Raw genomic sequence first — 24037 nt, 5'->3', positions numbered from 1 at the left:
TTCACTGCCTTTGCTCAATAGTTTGTTGATGCACCTCTGGCAGCAATTACAGCCTCAAGTCTTTTTGAATATGATGCCACAAGCTTGGCACACCTACTGTATCTTTGGGCAGTTTCGCACATTCCTCTTTGCAGCACCTCTCAAGCTCCATCAGGTTGGATGGGTTGCATTACCCCCGAATATCCACAGAAAACCCCCTGGGTGCTACAGATGCTGTGGCTGTGCCACATGTGTTCACCTTATTCCCTGTAAGTCCTTTGCCCATCCCCATACCGGTAAATAGTTTGATATACGCTATGTACTTACTTGTAGCACGTCCCACGTGGTATATATTATTGTTTGTCCCTGTGGATTGTACTACGTGGGACAAACCACCAGAAAATTTACCGAAAGGATGACGGCACACCGGTCGGCTATACGTCTTGCTTTGCAGGGTAGGTCGATTGACCAACCTGTGGCAAAACACTTTAAATCCGTTGGACATAGGCTAGAAACGTTAAAATATTTTATTATAGACCATGTGCCTGCTACATTGAGAGGTGGAAACAGAGCCCAAGAGCTCTTGTTGAAAGAATCAAGATGGATAATCCGGTTATGAAGTATAGCCCCTAATGGGTTAAATGAGAAGATTAATTGGAATACTATTTAACTACATTCGGGTATGAGTTATATCGTTTGGAATACTATTTAACTACATTCGGGTATGAGTTATATCGTTTATGATGTATAGTGCTGGGTATGGGGACATTTTGTCCATATGCGTTTGTATATATGTCTGTTGTATTGTTTAGTTTAATTATGAAATTTAATAAAATGTATATGTTTTTTAGATGTGCCGACAGGACCACCCTTATGATCTGCCCCCTCCGTGAGATGTCTGAGACACTTCCGCTCGGTGGAGCGCACACGCTGTGGTGAGTGGAACGCATTCTGGCGATTGCCTAGCAACGCCACGAGAGGAAGCCGGGGAGAGGAAGGTTCGTGACCTCCGGTGGGCGGAAGCCAGGGGAAGGGCCGCAGGCGGACACACACATGCTGTGGGGTACAAAGGTGGGGTAAGTTGTGCTTATTGTTTTGTGTATGCTGTATTGTTCTGTCCTGATGACGGGGCTAAGACCCCCGAAACGTTGACTTGGATAAATGCTCTTTTGAAATATTCGTTCAGACTCCTGAGTGCCAGTTACTTTGTGGATTTATATAAATATATAGCAGTACGGTACAGTAGGCCATTGCTATTGATATATTACTGGCATATAATTCCACACATTCAAAGATGGAGAACAAAAATGTGGAGGGTAAAATAGGGAAAGATCAAGATCCACTTCCACCTTGTGCTGAAGCTGCTGCCACTAGTCATGGCCGAGACGATGAAATGCCATCAACATCGTCTGCCAAGGCCGATGTCCAATGTCATAGTAGAGAGCATGTAAAATCCAAAACACAAAAGTTCAGTAAAATTACCCAAAAATCAAAATTAAAAGCGTTTGATGAGAAGCGTAAACTTGCCAATATGCCATTTACGACACGGAGTGGCAAGGAACGGCTGAGGCCCTGGCCTATGTTCATGGCTAGTGGTTCAGCTTCACATGAGGATGGAAGCACTCATCCTCCCGCTAGAAAAATGAAAAGACTTAAGCTGGCAAAAGCATAGCAAAGAACTGTGCGTTCTTCTAAATCACAAATCCCCAAGGAGAGTCCAATTGTGTCGGTTGCGATGCCTGACCTTCCCAACACTGGACGGGGAGAGGTGGCGCCTTCCACCATTTGCACGCCCCCTGCAAGTGCTGGAAGGAGCACCCGCAGTCCAGTTCCTGATAGTCAAATTGAAGATGTCACTGTTGAAGTAAACCAGGATGAGGATATGGGTGTTGCTGGCGCTGAGGAGGAAATTGACAAGGAGGATTCTGATGGTGAGGTGGTTTGTTTAAGTCAGGCACCCGGGGAGACACCTGTTGTCTGTGGGACGAATATGGCCATTGACATGCCTGGTCAAATTCCAAAAAAAATCACCTCTTTGGTGTGGAATTATTTAACAGAAATGCGGACAACTGGTGTCAAGCCGTGTGTTGCCTTTGTCAAGCTGTAATAAGTAGGGGTAAGGACGTTAACCACCTAGGAACATCCTCCCTTATATGTCACCTGGAGCGCATTCATCAGAAGTCATTGACAAGTTCAAAAACTTTGGGTGACAGCGGAAGCAGTCCACTGACACCTAATCCCTTCCTCTTGTAACCAAGCTCCTGCAAACCACACCACCAACTCCCTCAGTGTCAATTTCCTCCTTAGACAGGAAAGCCAGTAGTCCTGCAGGCCATTTCTCTATGGAGGAATTGATTATAATTCATTTTGATGAACATCATCTTCTCCACATTTTGTGGAAGTAACCTCGTACCCCGATCGCTGACAAGGTGACCGGCTGCACTAAACAATCTTTCGGAGTACACACTGGAGGGGGGGGGGGGGGGGGGAAGCAACTCAGGTAAAATAAAGCCAGTTTGTGCAAGGGCCTCCAAATTGCCTCTTTTTCCTGCCAGTATACGTATGGACTGTCTGACGTGCCTACTTGGATGCGGTCACTCATATAATCCTCCACCATTCTTTCAATGGTGACAGAATCATATGCTGTGACAGTAGACGACATGTCAGTAATCGTTGGCAGGTCCTTCAGTCCGGACCAGATGTCAGCACTCGCTCCAGACTGCCCTGCATCACCGCCAGCGGGTGGGCTCGGAATTCTTAGCCTTTTCCTCGCACCCCCAGTTGCGGGAGAATGTGAAGGAGTAGCTGTTGGCGGGTCATGTTCCGCTTGACTTGACAAGTGTCTCACCATCAGGTCTTTGAACATCTACAGACTTGTGTCTGCCGGAAAGAGAGATACAACGTAGGCTTTAAACCTAGGATCGAGCACGGTGGCCAAAATGTAGTGCTCTGATTTCAACAGATTGACCACCCGTGAATCCTGGTTAAGCATATTAAGGGCTCCACCCACAAGTCACACTTGCCTAGCGGAATCGCTCCATTTTAGCTCCTCCTTCAATCTCTCCAGCTTCTTCAGCAAAAGCCTGATGAGGGGAATTACCTGACTCAGGCTGGCAGTGTCTGAACTGACTTCACGTGTGGCAAGTTCAAAGGGTTGCAGAACCTTGCACAACGTTGAAATCATCAGAACCTTGAGTCAGGTGCATTCCCCCTCCTTTGCCTATATCGTAGGTAGATGTATAGGCTTGAATGGCCTTTTGCTGCTCCTCCATCCTCTGAAGCATATAGAGTGTTGAATTCCACCTCGTTACCACCTCTTGCTTCAGGTGATGGCAGGGCAGGTTCAGGAGTGTTTGCTGGCGCTCCAGTTTTCAGCATGCAGTGGCAGAATGTCGAAAGTGGGCCGCAATTTTTCGGGGCACCGACAGCATCTCCTGCACACCCCTGTCCTTTCTCAAAAAATTTTGCACCACCAAATTAATTGTATGTGCAAAACATGGGACATGCTGGAATTTGCCCAGATGTAATGCACGCACAATATTGGTGGTGTTGTCCGAGATCACAAATCCCCAGGGGAGTCTAAGTGGGGTAAGCCATTGTGCAATGATGTCCCTAAGTTTGCATAAGAGATTGTTTCTTACGGAAACCAGTGATACACAGCGTAGCCTGCCTAGGAACGAGATGCTGCTACTGGTGCCACTGCTGTTGTTACTGCGGGAGGCAATACATCTACCCAGTGGGCTGTCACAGTCATGTAGTCCTTAGTTTGCCCTGCTCCACTTGTCCACATGTCCGTGGTTAAGTGGACACTGGGTACAACTGCATTTTGTAGGACACTTAGGACACTTTTCTTAATGTCCCTGTACAGTCCGGGAATCACATTCCTAGTAAAGTGGAATCTAGATTGGATTTGGTACCGGGGAACACTACCTCCATCAATTGTCTAAATCCCACTGCACTAATGGCGGATACCGGAAGCACATCTAACACCGCAAGGCCTCAGTTATCCACTTTGCAACAGGATGACTGCTGTCATATTTCATCTACCTCGCAAAGAACTATTAGACAGTCAATTGCTTAGTTGAAGTAGTACAAGTGGTCCTCCGACTTCCCATCTGGGATGACGATCGACCCCCAGCAGCAACAACAGCAGCGGCAGCAGGACTACTGACATTCCTGACTGAGGAGGAAATTGACGTTGAGGGAGTTGGTGGTGTGGCTTGCAGGAGGTTGAAAACAAGAGGAAAAGAGGATTTAGGTGTCAGTGGACTGCTTACGCTCTTACCCAAAGTTTCTGAAATTGACAATGACTTCTGATTAATGAGCTGCAGGTGACATATAAGGGAGGATGTTCCTAGGCGGTTAACGTCCTTACCCCTACTAATTATGGATTGACAAAGGCAACACCTGGATTGACACATGATGTCTGGATTTGTGGAGAAATAACAGTGACATCTTCAATTTGAATATCAGAAACTGGACTGTGGGTGCTCCGTCCATCACTTGCAAAGGGCGTGCAAATAGTGGAAGGAGCCACCTCTTCCCGTCCAGTGTTGGGAAGGTCAGGCATTGCAGCCACCGACACACTTGGACTCTCCTTGGGGATTTGTGATACCATCTTAGAACGCACAGTTCTTTGATGTGCTTTTGTCAGCTTAACTATTTTCATTTTTCTAGCGGGATGATGAGGGCTTCCATTGTCATGTGAAGCTGAACTACTAGTCATGAACATAGGCCAGGGCCTTAGCCGTTCCTTGCCACTACATGTCGTAAATGGCATATTGGCAAGTTTACATTTCTCCTCAGACTATTTAAATTTATTTTTTGGGGTAATTTTACTGAACTTTGTTTTTTTGGATTTTAAATGCCCTCTACTATGATATTGGGCATCGGCTTTGGCAGACGACGTTGTTGGCATTTCATCGTCTATGTCATGACTAGTGGCAGCAGCTTCAGCACTAGGACTCTGGAGGAAGTGGTTCTTGATCTTTACCTATTTTCTTCTCCAAATTTTTGTTCTCCATTATTTTTTTGGAGTTATATAACTATATACGGCACAGGAAAGCATACCCATCAACCACACACACACGGCGATGCCTGTAAAAATTATTTGGATAATTATAACTCTTTTATTTGGAGTTATAATAATATGCAGCACAGGAAAGCGAAACCCTAAACCACACACACACAGCAAACCCTGTAAAAATTATTTGGCTAAAAACTCTTTTATTTTGAGTTATTCTAATAATATGCAGCACGGAGGGCGTATCCGTAAACCACACACACACACACACGGCAAAGCCTGTCAAAATTATTTGGATAATAACCCTTTAATTTGGAGTTATTATAATAAAATGCAGCAAAGGAGAGCATACCCTTACACCACACAGGATAAACCCTGTAAAAATTATTTGAATTAAATATTAATAACCCCTTTATTTGGAGTAAATAATCTACAGCACAGGACAGTACCACTGGACTTATACGGCAGTACCACTGGAGTTATACGGCAGTACTGCTGGACTTATATGGCAGTACTGCTGGACTTATACGGCAGCACCACTGGACTGGACTTATACAGCAGCACCACTGGACTTATGGCAGCACAGGATACCACCACTGGAGTAACTGGACTGATGCAACACAAGACAGCACCACTGGACTGGACTTATACAGCACCACTGAACTTATACGGCAGTACTGCTGGAGTTATACGGCAGTACCACTGGACTTATATGGCAGTACCCCTGGACTTATACTACAGTACCGCTGGACTTATATGGCAGCACCACTGGACTGGACTTATACAGCGGCACAACTGGACTTATGGCAGCACAGGACACCATCACTGGAGTGACTGAACTGATGCAGCACAAGACACCACCACTGGACTGATGCAGCACAAGACATCACCACTGGACTGGACTTATACAGCACCACTGGACTAATATGGCAGTACCGCTGGAGTTATACGGCAGTACCACTGGACTTATACGGCAGCACCACTGACTGGACTTATACGGCAGCACCACTGGACTGGACTTATACGGCAGTACCGCTGGACTTATACGGCAGCACCACTGGACTGGATTTATACGGCAACACCACTGGACTGGACATATACAGCAGCACCACTGGACTTATGGCAGCACAGGACACCACCACTGTACTTATGGCAGCACAGGACACCATCACTGTGCTGATGCAGCACAAAACAGCACCACTGGACTGGCCTGATACAGCAGCGCTGGACATATGGCAGCACAGGACACCACCACTGGACTTATGACAGCACAGGACACCACCACTGGAGTGACTGGACTGATGCAGCACAAGACAGCACCACTGGACTGTACTTATACAGCAGCACTGGACTTATGGCAGCACAGGACACCATCACTGGACTTATGTCAGCACAGGACACCACCACTGGAATGATGCAGCACAAGACAGCACCACTGGACTGATGCAGCACAAGGCAGCACCACTGGACTGGAGTTATACAGCAGCACTGGACTTATGGCAGCACAGGACACCACCACTGGACTGATGAGGCACAAGACAGCACCACTGGAATGATATAAAAGAGAAGGTCGCCACCCCACCCACGCACCACGCCACTTTCCTGCACAGAAACTGAGGAGACACGTCCTCTTGCTACACTATCCAGGACTGGAGTGAAAATGGCGGTGACGCGCGCCTCCTTATTTGGAATCCAAAACCGCGAGAATCCGACAGCGGGATGATGACGTTTTGCCTCATTCTGGTTTCCGAGTCTGGTGGAAAACCCGAGCCTGACTCGTATCCGGACTTGGAGCGTGAAGTTCAGGTGGGTTCGGTTCTCAGAGAACCAAACCCGCTCTTCTATAAATATAAACCTCCCAAATCTAACTCTCTATGTACGTTATATCTGCCCCACCTGCAGTGCACATAGGTGGTAATTCAGAGCTGATTGCAGCAGCAAATTTGTTAGCAGTTGGGCAAAACCATGTGCAATGCAGGGGGGGGGGGGGGGGGGCAGATATAACATGTGCATAGAGAGGTAGATTTGGTGTAGTGTGTTCAAACTGAAATCTAAATTGCAGTGTAAAAATAAAGCAGCCAGTATTTACCCTGCACAGAAACAATATAACCCACCTAAATCTAACTCTCTCTGCAAATGTTATATCTGCCCCCCCCTGCAGTGCGCATGGTTTTGCCCATTAGAGAACAATTTTGCTTTTGCAATCAGGTCTAAATTAGGCCCTCTGATTGGTGGTTAGCTCTGTCCGGCTGCAGGCTGGGAGGCAGTTAGTGAATGCTGCTTCACCACTCTGATTGTGTGTGACCACCACCACCCGCCCCTGCTCGGAAGCCCTTAGATTTGTGAGATCCCTTGCAGCTGTCCAGTGTGTTTATATGTTAAGATGGCCCTGCTGGGAACACGATACAGTGGCCTGATTTACTGTGGTTCTAAAAACCTGTTTATATGCAGGATTCTACTGCATCACAGAGAGCAGGGGACCTGCATGGACATGGGCCCTCTCCTCTCTTAAACAACACCTTCTTTAGCCTACTTACAATATATGCCTAAAACCGAAGATTACCTCAAGACCTTTTGACCCTGTCGACCTTTCCTACTGTTTACCTATTCTATGTTGACCGTTTGATCCTGTCAACTCAACCTAATACATGTCTACCATTAGTGGTAGACCTATTGACTGTAGCCTTTTTAGTGTAGATTTAATAGTCCACCTCCCTCTCCGTCTTAGGCTGCAGGGAATATTATGTGTGCACATAATGCAGTCTGACATTTTTACCAACCTCTTGATGGACCCTGAGCACACGCAGCAATAATAGCCCTTCAAGCATGAAGTAATTGTCATTGAGTATTGACGCTGGGCATGATTCAGAGTTACGCGCAAATCCCCTCGCAACTGCGATTCCAACTACAGGGGTACTGGAAAAATATGCAAATTGCACAGTCGCAGGGATTTGTGCAGACATGCCCACTTGTGGGGCCTCTGATCCGCCTCTAGCGTGCAGAGATTGGTTGCACATTGGTCGCACTATTGAATAACTTAACAACTCTATGGTTGCTCAGATGCCCATTGGAAGTAAGCTCGCGACACACCTGTGTTTGACTCGCCACCCCCCATTACCTCCTCCCACATGTGCTCACTGACTGTTAATCACTCTGCGACCATATACTCCCCGCGACCACCGTGTATTAATCGAGAGGTCTATTTACTAATTCTTGGAGAGAGATAAAGTGCTAACCAACCAGCTTCTGTCAGTTTTCAACACAGCCTGTAACATGGCACTTAGGAGCTGATTGGCTGGTACTTTATTTCTGTCCCCTTTATCTCTGTCCAAGGCTTAGTACATAGACCCCAAAACATGGGGTGTGTGCGCAGTGTGGCTCTGATGCATGCGCAGTAAAAAAAAAAATTGCTGTAATCACCAAACATCGGTATTGAGTCCGCTTCTGATTCAGGCCCATTGCGTTAGCTATCGACACTAATGCGCTTCAGTGACTGCAGTTCAGAATGACAGCAATACAAAGCACAAAGAAAGTGCTGGAGTATGAGAAACTCCTTTTGTGATCCAAATGTCACGTTTGTCCCTCTGACTGATGCTCATCTGCCAAACTCTCTTGATGGCCCATTTATTGTACATTCTTATGACTGAGGCCAAACAATGTCTAAAACAAACAAAAATGCAATAAAATAAAAATATAGCACTTGGATTGATGACAAAATCTATATAACTATGCAATTACTCGGATTTAGCAGACTGAGCAGCAACTTCCTGTCAGAGAAGCTCAAGCTGAATGCGCAAATTAATCTTGAAAACCTATTTCAAGACCCGTTTGGCTGAAGAGATCCTATCTGTCAACCTGGACACTGCTCGGTGGTGTTGGGGGGATAAACACACTGACAAAAAGCTGATTGTCAGCACATGAGCCAGATCAAAGGCCGCTATGGCAGTTAAACCCTTGGAGAAGCATTGCCCTTTACTGACAGAATTCCTGCTACAGTATGCTCAGCTAGGGAAACCCGGCCAGGTAAAATGCATTATTCATGATACTTAGCTGGGAGGATTCCATAATAGATTTAGCCATCTGCCTAGGAGCGTACATACATCTGCAAAGGTTTCTGTTAGAAAGCGGCAATATTCTTTGCCCATTTTCTTTCCAAACTGCATTTGTTCTCAGGGATCTCCTGGAGCGTAACTTTCCTGTAATTTTCCTCTGGGAATCCTCACTCTTATTTCTCGGCCTTGGCAGGAGCTTTGGAAGATGTCCTGACAAAATCAATCGATACCTATATTATGAGAAAGCGCAGGAAGCATGCAGGCAGCTTTCCTGTTGAATATTGTGCGCTTGTGGATTCTCATTTATCAATGGGGATATTAATATCATTTTTTATTTCCTAGAAAGGAAACGGTTAAAGGATTGCAAAAGCAGGTTCTGAAATATAAGTGCCCATGGTGTACACTTGCTAGCCTTGGGGCAGATGTATTAAGCCTGGAGAAGTGATAAAGCAGTGATAAGTGCAAGGTGATAACGCACCAGCCAATCCGATTCAATATGTAAATTAACAGTTAGGTGCTGATTGGCTGGTACGTTATCACCGTGCACTTATCACTGCTTTATCACTTCTCCAGGCTAAATACATCTGCCCCCTTGTTTGCTACCAGGTATACAGTAATTCCACACAAAAGTGCACTCAAATATGCTAATTGCATTATATATAACCTTTATAACACAAACATCATTATAGCACCAGTGTTTGCACTGCACATGTGTGAACTGGTGTGTGATAAGGTGATCTGTGTATTAGACACAGATCACTGGTGTATGCCCTCAGCTAGGCAGGCTAACAGGGCCCGAGCCCCCTGTTAAAGTTAATAGTTTGTGTGGAGGAGTGGTCCAGTTCCACACACTTGGCAACAACAGCTTTAGGAGATAGGAATTCAAAGGGACAAGACATTGTTTACTCTTGTACTGTGTCATTGTGATGTGTGCTGTTTTCCTTACAGGGTAAAGTTTGTTTACAGTTTATGCATAGAGTTTGTGTTACACTACATCATACTTACCTACATTGTAAGTCTTTTCTCCGGGAGAAGCCTGGAGAGGAGACGCTGCAGGTGTCTTTGGGGGGCGGGACCGGACTGTGACATCACTAAGCCCCGCCCCCGCCCTGGGAAATGCCGCGATTCACGGGTCCGCGGGAAGGGGGCGGGGCTAAAATGATGCGATTTGCATCATTTTAACCCCTTCTCCACCCGGCGGGAGGTTATCTCTCCATCCTGCTCGCATCACTAGGGTGCGAGCAGGATGCGGGAGACCTGCCCACTCTTCCGGGGGTGCGGGGGGCTACCCCCAAAAACGGGAGCCTCCCGCAGCTTCCGGGAGAGTAGGTAAGTATGCACTACATACACCTGAGCTAGTTTGGGGCCAGGGGTGACTAGTTAGTGATTTAATGCCAGGGCCGCAGGGACCTATATAAAAGTATCCCCCGGCTGTGGCATTATCTCTCTGACTAGTGGAGCCCGATGCTGGTGTTAAAAATACGGGGGACCCCTACGCTTTTTGTCCCCCGTATTTTTGGCACCAGGACCAGGCGCAGAGCCCGATGCTGGTTGTTAAAATATGGGGGAACCCCTGTCAATTTTTCCCCCATATTTTTGCAACCAGGACCGGCTCAAAGAGCCCGAGGCTGGTTGTGCTTAGGAGGGGGGACCCCACGCAATTTTTTTTCCAGTTTTTACACTAAATGACCCTTTCACATAGATAACCATGCACAGATCTCACTGATCCGTGCATGATTATCCAAACTCGCCAGGAAAAAGCAGGTCTATTTTTTTGCTGCTTTTTTTAACGAATCGCAAAAAAAAACACCCGCACTTGAGCATTCAGAGACTAACACCCAAATACAAATTAATAGTGAATACCCGTGTTGCATGAAATAACAGCCGCATTTGACCGATGGTCTATTCATTCGTATTTCTGAACTTAGCCTTGAAAACCATAACGAATAGCCCAAACACTGCCGAGATTTGTGCTTAGTGAATTCCCGTGTTGGGACTTAGAAAAAAAAAACACAAATCGGTCAAACTCGGATTATTAGTAAATATAGGCCTAGGTTAGCTTCTGGCCCTGCTGGCTGTTCTTTGTTTTTGCCTCCTTACAGGGACCTGTGAGTGAAGAACATCGGAGTACAAGATTGTCCCTGTATGTGTTTGTCCCGGTTCGGCGGACCTTGCACGGGTGTGCGAGGTCCAGCGTACACTTCACTATGAGAGTGCTGTTAGGTAACAATTGGGTGACTGGGGCTTTGTGCCTGTAATGACCTTTTACCCAACCAGTGAAGGTCACTTCCACCCCATGGAGTATCCTCTTTTCCGGTGGAAGAAGAGTTGATACTTCTTAATTGATTTGCTTTCCTTTCTTGCCCGCCCGTCATCTCTTTTGTGGAAGCAGTGGCGGATTTAGCGGGGGGCGATCAGGGCGAACGCCCCCCCTACATATACCGGCAGCGGGATGGAGGCCGGGTCCCGCTGCAGTATTGGGAACGGGTTGGAGAGCGGTGCAGCGCGGCGGCGGACGAGGAGAGAGAGGAGCGTCCTGACGCGCGTACAGTGACCTCTGATCTGAGCACGCCCCCTCCTTCCTGTACGCGCGTCAGGAGGACGCTCTCTCTCTGTCTTCGTCCTCCGCCTCGCTGCACCGCTCGGCACCCGTTCCCAATATCGCGGCGGGACCCGGCCTCCATCAATGATTAGGTGTGTGTGTGTCCCATTTCTCCCCCCTCCTCTCTTCTCCCGGCATTATGTCCCTGCATTCTGTTGCCTCATTCAGCGTGCTATAATGTGCACTTCGGCTCATACAGTGTGCTATAACATTGGCTCATACAGTGTGCTATAACATTGGCTCATACAGTGTGCTATAACATTGGCTCATACAGTGTGCTATAAAGTGAATTTTGGCTCATACAGTGTGCTATAATGTGCACTTCGGCTCATACAGTGTGCTATAACATTGGCTCATACAGTGTGCTATAAAGTGAATTTTGGCTCATACAGTGTGCTATAACGTTGGCTCATACAGTGTGCTATAACGTTGGCTCATACAGTGTGCTATAACGTTGGCTCATACAGTGTGCTATAACGTTGGCTCATACAGTGTGCTATAAAGTGAATTTTGGCTCATACAGTGTGCTATAAAGTGAATTTTGGCTCATACAGTGTGCTATAAAGTGAATTTTGGCTCATACAGTGTGCTATAAAGTGAATTTTGGCTCATACAGTGTGCTATAATGTGCACTTCGGCTCATACAGTGTGCTATAACGTTGGCTCATACAGTGTGCTATAACGTTGGCTCATACAGTGTGCTATAAAGTGAATTTTGGCTCATACAGTGTGCTATAAAGTGAATTTTGGCTCATACAGTGTTGTATAAAGTGAATTTTGGCTCATACAGTGTGCTATAACGTTGGCTCATACAGTGTGCTATAAAGTGAATTTTGGCTCATACAGTGTGCTATAACGTTGGCTCATACAGTGTGCTATAACATTGGCTCATACAGTGTGCTATAACATTGGCTCATACAGTGTGCTATAAAGTGAATTTTGGCTCATACAGTGTGCTATAATGTGCACTTCGGCTCATACAGTGTGCTATAACATTGGCTCATACAGTGTGCTATAAAGTGAATTTTGGCTCATACAGTGTGCTATAACGTTGGCTCATACAGTGTGCTATAACGTTGGCTCATACAGTGTGCTATAACGTTGGCTCATACAGTGTGCTATAACGTTGGCTCATACAGTGTGCTATAAAGTGAATTTTGGCTCATACAGTGTGCTATAAAGTGAATTTTGGCTCATACAGTGTGCTATAAAGTGAATTTTGGCTCATACAGTGTGCTATAAAGTGAATTTTGGCTCATACAGTGTGCTATAATGTGCACTTCGGCTCATACAGTGTGCTATAACATTGGCTCATACAGTGTGCTATAAAGTGAATTTTGGCTCATACAGTGTGCTATAAAGTGAATTTTGGCTCATACAGTGTTGTATAAAGTGAATTTTGGCTCATACAGTGTGCTATAACGTTGGCTCATACAGTGTGCTATAAAGTGAATTTTGGCTCATACAGTGTGCTATAACGTTGGCTCATACAGTGTGCTATAATGTGAATTTCAGCTCATACAGTGTGCTTCAATGTTGAATTTCTTTGTAAGAATATCCTTGTGTCTATCCCATGCATGTTTAAATTGCCCTACTGTCTTATCCTCTACCACCCCTGATGGAAGGAATGGCGATTCGCCAGTCTGTATCACCAGTGCGCAGGGTTCTCTCCACTAACTGGCAAAATTTTATTAGTAATGGCAACAATAGGAAATTTTAGAAGCGAACGGGAAGGGCATTACTAAGTGGGAGGGGCTATGATTAGGGGGAGGAGTCATAATTCTTAAACCGCCCCCCCTAAAAGTTAAGTCTAGATCCGCCACTGTGTGGAAGGGGATCGCCGTGTCCGAAGTTTCTGCTACCTGAAGGTGAGAGGGTGCGACGCCAGATAAACAGCCAGTCATCACCTGTACGGCAGCAGGCATCGCACCGCACCACCCATTTCACATTACCTATGGATTACTACTGGACAAGGGGAGTGATAACACTAAAGGGGATGGTAGGTACTGTAAGTATATGTGAGTATATGTGAGTGTGACTGTGCAAGGGTGTTTGATGAAAGTTGCACTGTCTACGGTGTCCAAGTCCTGTTGTAATATTTGTTTTACTAGTAGAACTACAGGCAGGCCCGGCGCTACCCGCTCAGCGAAGGGATGCAGTGCAGGGAGGCGCTGGGACGGAGAGGCGCTCCCCCTGCTCTGCATTCCTTCCCTGGGCGCTGGGACGGAGAGGCGCTCCCCCTGCTCTGCATTCCTTCCCTGCTGCGCCGTCCTGTCCCCACTGCTGCTGCTGCTGCTGCCAGTGCTGTGTCTGTCACTGTATGACAGGCACTGGCAGCGGGCACCTGCAGCATGAAAAGCTTCCTCCCTCCCTTCCTCTCCCCTCACCTGTGACAGCGCCGAGTACGGAACACAAGGGGGCGGAGCTACACGGGCCGGAAGGGGGCGGAGCTACACGGACCAGGCTGCTGTACAGAGGGAGACTGGCTTAGGTAAGTGGAGGGTGAGAGAGAACTTGAAGTGTGTATGTGACGTGTGTGTATATGGTGGGTGTATATATGTGTGAATTGTGTGTGTGTGTGTGTGTGTGTGTGTGTGAGGTATGTCTGTGCGCGCGCTTTATGGACGCTACTACTGGGGGGGCATTACATGTAAGAACGCTACTACTACTGGGAGGGGCATTACATATAAGGACGCTATTACTACAGGGGTGCACTACGTATAAGGACGCTACTACTACTGGCGGGGTATTACGTATAAGGACGCTACTACTACTGTGGGGGGCATTACGTATAAGAACGCTACTACTATTGGGGGGCATTACGTATAAGAACGCTACTACTACTGTGAGGGGCATTACGTATAAGAACGCTACTACTACTACTGGGAGGGGCATTACATATAAGGACGCTATTACTACAGGGGTGCACTACGTATAAGGACGCTACTACTACTGGCGGGGCATTACGTATAAGGACGCTACTACTACTGTGGGGGGCATTACGTATAAGAACGCTACTACTATTGGGGGGCATTACGTATAAGGACGCTACAACTACTGTGGGGGGCATTACGTATAAGAACGCTACTACTACTGGGGGGCATTACGTATAAGGACGCTACTACTACTGTGGGGGGCATTACGTATAAGGACGCTACTTCTACTGGGGGTGCACTACGTATAAGGACGCTACTACTACTGTGGGGGGCATTACGTATAAGGACGCTACTACTACTGGGGGCATTACGTATAAGAACGCTACTACTACTGGGGGTGCACTACGTATAAGGACGCTACTACTACTGGGTGGCATTTTGTATAAGGATGCTACTATTACTGGGGTGCATTACATATAAGGACGCTACTACTACGGGTGGGGCATTACGTATAAGATTAATAAGATTGTACTACATTGTGGCGTAATTTTAAATGGGGGTACTACTGTGTGGCCATGCCCCTTACTTGTGAGACCACAACCCTTTTCCCGGCGCGCGCTAAAGGAATATTGGAGGGCGCAAATTTATAGTTTGCAGGGGGGCGCCGAACACCCTAGCACCGGCCCTGACTACAGGTACCAGTCTACCCTTTAATGCCTCATATGCTGGTACTTGTGGTTCTCCAAGTACCAGCATGTGGGAGAGGCTTGCTGGGACCTGTAGTTCTACAAATAAAACAAAATATTAATTATTTTTTTATACTTAAATGCTACGAACTCACCAACCACAGCCCAGAGGTGACAGGCCACGGACATAGCCTTGGGGTTCAGCCCTGGCCCTTGGGAGCCCTGGAGGGGAAAGACCTTTATTGAGGGTCCCAAATCCCCCAGGGAACCCCGGCCAGGGCTGACTAGTTAAGGGGATTATGCTTTGGCCGCAGGGACCAGTATAAACGTGTCCACCAGCTGTGGCATTACCTCCTTAGCTAGTGGAGCCCGTTGCTGTCTTTAAAAATATGGGGGAGCAGTCTCTTTGAGGGAGTCTGGACTAATCCTGAAAAGAAATTTCAGATTCCAAAACGAATTCAAGCGGCTTACCCCTTTCCTACTGAAGACAGGAAAAGGTGGGAGTCACCCCCCATTCTAGACAGTGCCCTGTCACGGTTAACAAAAAAGGTGATTCTCCCTGAGCCGGGAACGGCTTCTTTGAAGGAGCCGGCAGACCGTAAGTTAGGGACTACGTTGAAATCTATCTATGTGGCCAATGGGACACTACTCAGGCCTACCATTGCCTGTGCGTGGGTAACTAGTGCTATTGAAAAGTGGTCAGAAAACTTGTCATCAGACATTGACATGATAGATAAAGACGAGATACTCCTAATGCTAGGTCATATCAAAGACGCTGCTGCGTACATGCTTGAAGCCATGAAAGATATTGGTCTCCTGGGATCAAGAGCCGCTACCATGGCGATCACAGCATGTACGGCGTTGTGGATTCGCCAATGGAATGCTGACGCAGATTCCAAAAGGAATATGGAGGCTCTCCCGTATAAAGGAGAGGCCTTGTTTGGAGATGGGCTGGATGCCTTAGTTTCTGCGACTACCGCAGGAAAATCTAAATTTTTGCCTACTGCTCCTGCGCCGGCTAAAAAGACACATCACTCTCAGATGCAGTCCTTTCGGCCCAATAAGTACAAAAAGGGCAAAGGTTCCCCTTTCTTTGCAGGTAAAGGAAAGGGAAAGGGTAAAAAGTCCACAGCGTCTACAGGATCACAGGAGCAGAAATCAACCTCTGCTTCTGCCAAATCTTCAGCATGACGCTTGGGCTCCCTTGCGAGAGTCCGCTCAGGTGGGTGCACGTCTGAAGCTTTTCAGTCAGATTTGGGTTCAATCTGGCCTGGATCCGTGGGTTTTGCAAATTGTGTCCCACGGGTACAAGCTGGAGTTTCAAGACATTCCCCCATGCCGATTTTTCAAATCGGCCTTGCCAGTTCTATCCCAGAGTGGTATCAGCAGCGATACAAAAATTGTGTCAGGATCAAGTGATTGTCCTGGTTCCCTTGTCACAACAAGGAGAAGGGTTTTATTCAAGCCTTTTCGTAGTCCCGAAGCCGGACGGCTCGGTCAGACCGATTCTAAATTTGAAAACGCTGAATCTCTACCTGCAAAGGTTCAAGTTCAAGATGGAATCTCTGAGGGCAGTGATTTCCAGACTGGAGGAAAGAGACTTCATGGTCTCGGTGGACATTAAGGATGCCTACTTACATGTCCCTATCTATCCTCCACATCAGCTTATCTGAGATTTGCGATGCAGGATTGTCATTACCAATTTCAGACGTTGCCGTTCGGACTCTCCACGGCACCGAGAGTGTTCACCAAGGTGATGCCGGAGACGATGGTCCTCCTTCAAAAACAAGGGGGTAAATTTACTAAGATTCGTATTTTCCAGATTCATGTCCAAGTTCAATCACGAATGACATCGACAGTGTAAAATTGCAACTTTTTGAATTGATTACGACTAATTTACTAAGCTGTCGTATTCGTGTTTTTCGTTTCTTCCGATGTCGATGTCATTCGTGCTTTTCTGCTGTAGATTGCGGCCGCGTTTGCTGTTTCGCGGCCGCGTTTATGTGTTTTTTTTACGACTGCGTCACATGTCTGTTACGGCAGTGATTTAGAAATTGCTGCCGCGTTTTTAGTCCTAAGTTTCGTTTTCGTCACGCGGCCGTGATTGGTTGTATTCGTGAAGGAGGAGTGTCTGTGCATATTACTATAAAACCGCCCCAAACACACCGCACCTCGTGGGTTTAGCTAGTGGAGAGGAGAGAGGAAGGTGTATTTGGAGTTGGTGAGTTTGGTTGAGTTTTTGGTGGATTTGGAGAGGAGTTTGGTGATTGTTGAGTGCTGTACTGTGTGTGTAAGTAGTCTTGTCATATTTGTAGTATTGTTTTTTCACAGTTTGTCTACTTTTTTGTCCTTGTTTTTTTTTTACAGTCTTTTGTCATTGTTTGTGAGTGAGTGAGTGAGCGTGTGTGTTGGCTGTGTGGTGTGTAGTAGTAGGAGTAGTGGAGGAGTGTGTTTTGTGTTTTGATTTTTCAGTGTTTTTTGTCGTTTGTCATGTCAGACTCAGAGGTCAGTGTGGTGGCGGAGGTTAGTGAGGTGGAGGCTGGTAGTGAGGTGGAGGCTGGTAGTGAGGTGGAGGCTGGTAGTGAGGTGGAGGCTGTTAGTGAGGTGGAGGGGGGTAGTGAGAGGGAGGAGGTTAGTGAGGAGGAGGAGGAGGGGGTGCCTGTTGCTGTATTTTCCAGTGATAGTGATGGTGTTGTGGCTCCGCAGCCACGCACCACTACCAAGACTGGCAGGAATATTAAGTTCAGCTATGCTGAAAACATGGCTTTGGTGCGTGAGCTGATGAAGCACCATCGCCAATTGTTTGGTCAGGATGCTGGCAAGGTGTCCTCCCGCAGGAAGTCTGTCCTGTGGGGGCAAGTAATACTTGCCGTGAATAGTGAGGGTGTGGTGAGGCGGACTGAGGACACGTGCCGCAAGAGGTTTTATGATATGAAGCGGCGTGTCAAGGCCAAGATGGCCAAAGAGTCCAAATCTGCACGAAAAACCGGAGGTGGCCCCCCTTTCCGGGCCACCTATCGGGACTGGGAGGAGCCTGTGCGGGCATTGATTCCTGCCGAAGTGGTGTCTGCTACTCATGTCCGGGATTCGGACCGACCCACGCAGGATGGTAAGTTTGATTTGTTAGATTTTTAATTAAATGTCCTCTAAATGTTGTAAATGTCATTTTTAAAGGGTAAAGGATGCATAAATTGTGTTTCACATATTTCAGGCCTATGCACCCTTAAGGTGTGTTTGTGTTTCGAATTTGCTTTTTTCACCTTGCATTGGCTGTTTGGTAAATTTAATATTGCGCAAAAACATGTGCAATGGCTGCTGTTTTTTTTTTTTTAATAAAATATTTTTTGCGATATTGCTTGGACATCTGTGTTGTATGCTTATTTTAAATATATTTTTTGATTTATTTACTTCTGAAAAACGGTGCAATTATTCCAATATTAAATTTTTAAAACATTTGCAAGTAGTCAATCTCTGCAATATCTGAGGCATAATTCTCAAATGTAACAGATTTATTGTGTGCAACATCATGTACATTTGGATATACAACACAAAATAATGAAGCTTGAAGCTCTTAATCAGAAATTATTTGTTTATCCAATACCTAATAGATGGTTACAGTACACTAAGGCTTTGCAGTTATAATTTTTACACAAAGCATGGTAATAATGTTTGGTCCACTTTTTCAACAGTCCCACAGACCAGCCGGCCAGACAGGCCTCAGACAAGTCAGGATGAGGCTGGGATTGCAGGTAAGACTTCACTGTAGTCACATATTCTAAAAACACATAGAAGTACAAAATATTAATGTTTATATTTTCACATAGGTTCTGCTTCTGGAAGCCGACCTCCTGTAAGGCGCCCATCACAGGGCTCGGGCCACTTACCCAGGAGGCCAAGTAGGACACGGCGTCTTGGCACGGAATCTGCGGCTCCATCATCCCCACCCAGGCGACGCATTTCGGCAGTGTCACCCCAGCCACCACTGGCACTATTGGCGAGTTCGCAGAGTGATGAGCCCCGATCACCTCAGTTATCTGGTGAGTAAAAACAGAAATTAAACACATAGGCAATAATATACACAGTACAGTTAATATGTTGTTAGTTGGTTTTGAGATTACATGTTTTCCAGAACAAGCAATGTGATGTTACGTCTTCAATTGCTAAAGGTGAAAATGTTTTTTTTTAAAAGGTCTTAGTGGATGATCTCGCCAACATCATTTTTAATAAATAACAGACATTTGTTTAAAATTTGGCCACACACGTGCACATTAAAATAAAATACCAATAAAATTCCCAAACAAAAACAGCATCCACAACATTATATTGTTCACACATCTCCCCTGTCCAGTATGTAGATGGCTTACTTGCTCCGCTCATCTGGACTATCCAGGTAAGTAGTCTATATCGTGGTCAGGGGAGGTGATATAACACTGTAATGCTGTGGAGGGGAGGTAGTTAGGTGTGGATTATGCAAATCTGTCTATGTGGCCGCCTGTGTTGGTATATATGTTTTTGAACAAAAAAAACATTATAAGTTTTGAAAAACAACGCCAAAAACTATACAAATGGAGTATTATGAATGTAGTAATGTGTAGAAGTAGCCTTTAAACAAATTGACAAATAAACATTGCATGTTGGCCACCCCATACAGAGCCCAGCTTGATGGCCGACGTGGACCAGCAGGGACAAGACCAACAGGCAACCATCACACTGCAACTTACACCTGTTGACCCAAGCCAGCCAATACAGCTGCAGGATATCCCCCAAGCCTCCATCAGTCCACAACTGGCACAAGCTCCGCCCCCAACCCAAATACCAGATGACTTTTGGGCCAGTTGGACAAGGCAACAGGCCCAAAGCAATGCCAGCCTGACCGCACATACACAACACCTTGCCAGTCTGCCCCATCATCTACCGCGCATTAGTCGCAACTCGGGCAGACTGATTGTACAAGTAGGGCGAATGGCAACCTCAATGGAGCAAATAAGGGCTGACAACAGCCAAATGCTTGCTCATTTAACGCGCATCATAGATGAGCAACAGCGCCATCAGCAGGCACTCGTTCAGCTCATTCAGCACAACCAGGTTGTGAATGAGTCCTTATCCCGGATTGTAGCCAGCCACACTGCAACCAACACTCAACTGATTGCAAGCATTAATAATTTGAGCAGCAATATTACATTGATGGGAGCTCACCAAGTAACCTCCAGCTCGGGGACCACGACCCCTATCCAAACGCCAGTAACCTCCCCTGTTCGGCGTTCCTCCAGAGCACGTGCCAGTGAGCCAGCACAAAGCACAGCACCCAGCACACACAAGCGGAAAAAATAACCCCAATGTGATTTGCAAAATAAAAATTTGTATTTGACAAACACACAACTTCCTGTGTCCGTCTCAAACATTGTCGAAGCTGCTCTGTATGTATGTATGTTTTTCATGGGTAATGACTGAAAATGTATTTTTAGCATAAACTAAGTACAATGTACACACCACTATAAACAACAAACAGTAAGTTACAAAACACACAATAGAAAGTAGTGCAAAGTGTTTAGTCAAGGATAATTACAGCCTACTAAAACTGACCTGAAAAATAGCGCAGGATCACTTCTTGCCGTACCTGCCTCCCTACATATGTACTCACACTGTCACCAGATGGGTCTAACTCCTCTGCTTGCTGACTGCTTTCTCCCTCATCATGTGCCAGATGTTGGTTTAAACACAGATTATGGAGAAAACAGCAGCAGAACACAATTCTAGTCACCTTTGAGGGACTATACAACAAAAGGCCTGCAGATTTATCCAGACACCGAAACCGTGACTTCAGCACACCAAAACATCTTTCTATCACATTCCGCGTAGCCTTATGTGCATGATTGTAACTGTGTTCAGCAGGAGAATCAGGTTGGGACAATGGAGTAAGGAGCCAAGAGTAGCAGCCGTAACCCCCATCACCTGAAAAACAGATATAGTCAACATTAGTACATATGTTAGATTATTCTTTCACCTAATCAAAACTCGAGTTTGTGGTTAAAAGACATACACACAAAACATTTTAAACATACCCAACAGCCAGCCATCAGGCATTTGTCCGTCCTCAAATTTATCGAAGAGCGATGACTGACTGAGGATGAAGGAGTCATGGCAGCCACCAGGGTAACCTGCAACAACACTCATAATTTTTATGTTTGCATCACAGACCACCTGGACATTAGTTGATTGTGCCAGATGCCTATTAGTATATATATATTGGCGGCCCTTAGGTGATCTCAGCTGAACGTGTGTGCAATCTATGGCCCCCAGCACATTGGGCATGCCAGCAAGCTCATAGAAAGCTACCCTGACAGCACTCCACTCCGACTCCTCGGTAGGGAAGCAGATTGAGGCATTAATGTGTGGCTCCAACACATCCAAAACCTGAGTGGACATTAAACAAGCTAAGGTGAGTGTCATGTTAGGTATTCTCTACAATACTGTGTTGTTTGTACTTACAGAAGCAACACTTAGACATAACCGCCTATGTATTTTTAGACTCACCTGATTCAAATATCTGGAAAAGGTGGGCTGTGAGATACCAATGACGTCGCCTGCCACAGCCTGGAAGCTCCCAGTAGCCATAAAGTGTAACACAGCCAGGAGTTTGTGTAGGCCTGAGACAGAGCGAGAGCATGCTGTCTCAGGGTCTATGCCCAGTTTGACAAGGTCATACAGGTGGAAAATGTTGGTTCTATTTAGGCGGAACATCTGTATGACCCTATCATCGGACAATGCATTTAAGTTTAAACGCCCTCTAAAAAAACGAGGCTGGCGCAGCCTCCGCGGTACCTGGACAACCTGTTGACCATGTTCACTTACCTGGGCCTGATTCCTGGAAGCCTCATGGAGCAGTCTAAGGTATCCCACAGCAAACCAAAAATCATTGGCACACACCACAGCCGCCATTTCAGAGTGAGAGAAGTTCAAAATGTGCCTGGAACACTTTTATAGGGCCAAACATTCAGGTGTGAGTAATGGATAATTGAGTACACATGTAAACACGCTTTTCAAATGCTGGCGCTTTTTTTTAAGGAAAAAAATACGATGTGTAATTTTTTGCGGCCGCGAATGCATTTTCACGGCAGCAATTACAATTACGAATGGATAGTAAATGACCGAGATTCATATCTAAACAGGCGTAATTTGACCGATGGTGTATTCATTCGTAATTTTTTACTTGGACTTGCAAAAAATTACGAATGCCCTCATCTCTGCCGTGATTAATGTTTAGTAAATTACCGAGATGACACTTTGCTGAAAAAACGGCATCTCGGTCAAAATCGGGAGCTTAGTAAATTTACCCCAAGGAGTCAATGTAATTCCTTAACTGGATGATCTCCTGATTAAAGCGAGGTCCAGGGAGAGGTTAGGGCAGAACATTGCACTCTCCCTGACAGTACTTCAACAACACGGTTGGATCATAAATTTTTCAAAGTCTCAGTTTGAACCGTCGACAAGATTATCGTTTCTGGGGATGATACTGGACACAGAAGTACAGAGGGTATTTCTTCCAGTAGAAAAGGCTCTGTAAATCCAGTGAATGGTCAAACAGATTCTGAAACCAACAAGGATGTCGATTCATCAATGCATTCGGTTGTTGGGGAAGATGGTAGTGGCCTACGAGGCCATACAGTTTGGCCGATTCCATGCCAGAATATTCCAGTGGGACCTATTGGACAAGTGGTCCGGATCCCATCTACACATGCATCAGCGGATAATCCTGTCAACCAAAGCCAGAATTTCACTCCTGTGGTGGCTACACGGTTCTCACCTCCTAGGGGGACATAGGTTCGGGATTCAGGACTGGGTCTTGGTAACCACGGATGCAAGTCTCCGAGACTGGGGTGCAGTCACACAGGGGGAAAGCTTCCAAGGAAGATGGTCAAGTCAAGAGACTTGTCTTCACATAAACGTTCTGGAGTTGAGAGCCATTTACAACGGCCTTCTACAAGCGGTGCATCTTCTTCAAGATCAACCCATACAGATCCAGTCAGACAATGTAACAGCAGTAGCATACATAAACCGTCAGGGCAGAACGAAAAGCAGAGCGGCTATGGCAGAGGTGTCAAAGATCAAAGTGTCAAAGACATGCAAGAGCTCTGTCGGCAATTTTCATTCCGGGGGTGGACAACTGGGAAGCAGACTTCCTCAGCAGACACAATCTCCATCCAGGAGAGTGGGGCCTCCACCAAGAAGTCTTCGAAGAGGTGACAGGTCTTTGGAGAGTTCCTCAAGTAGACATGATGGCATCTCGTCTCAACAAGAAGCTTCGGAGATATTGTTCTAGGTCGAGAGACCCTCAAGCAATAGCAGTGGATGCACTAGTGACCCAGTGGGTATTTTGGTCGGTGTATGTCTTCCCTCCACTTCCTTTGATACCAAAAGTTCCCAAAATCATAAGAAGAACAAGGGTTCAAGCGATCCTCATTGTCCCAGACTGGCCAAGGAGGGCTTGGTATCCAGATCTTCAGGAGTTGCTCATAGAAGATCCTCGGCCTCTTCCTCTTCGCGAGGACCTGCTGCAGCAGGGGCTGTGCATGTATCAAGACTTACCGCAGCTACGTTTGACGGCATGGATGTTGAGCGCCGGATCCTAGCCCGAAAGAGTATTCCCAAAGAAGTCATTCCCACTCTTATTTAGGCCAGGAAGGGAATAATGTCTAAATATTACCACCGTATTTGGAGAAATTATGTCTCTTGGTGTGAAACCAAGAAGGCTCCAACGGAAGAGTTTCAGTTAGGACGTTTTCTCCACTTTCTTCATGCAGGTGTGGATGCTGGCCTAC

The 24037-nt window shown here is 46.3% G+C and overlaps 1 protein-coding gene across 1 annotated transcript; it reads left to right on the top strand.

Annotated features, from left to right (window-relative positions):
- The first annotated feature begins 18816 nt into the window (after nucleotides 1-18816).
- Nucleotides 18817-20581, top strand: LOC134969926 (uncharacterized). Its single transcript, XM_063946089.1, has 3 exons — nucleotides 18817-18967; nucleotides 19043-19255; nucleotides 19870-20581. Exon 3 carries the CDS (start codon nucleotides 19881-19883, stop codon nucleotides 20547-20549), a length of 669 nt encoding a protein of 222 aa, XP_063802159.1. The 5' UTR covers nucleotides 18817-18967; nucleotides 19043-19255; nucleotides 19870-19880; the 3' UTR covers nucleotides 20550-20581.
- Nucleotides 20582-24037: the final 3456 nt, after the last annotated feature.

The sequence above is a fragment of the Pseudophryne corroboree genome, chromosome 11 (assembly GCF_028390025.1).
Source record: "Pseudophryne corroboree isolate aPseCor3 chromosome 11, aPseCor3.hap2, whole genome shotgun sequence".
Taxonomy (NCBI): Eukaryota; Metazoa; Chordata; class Amphibia; order Anura; family Myobatrachidae; genus Pseudophryne; species Pseudophryne corroboree.
The sequence above is the reverse complement of the archived record's forward strand: the minus strand, read 5'-3'. Positions and strand labels throughout refer to the sequence as shown.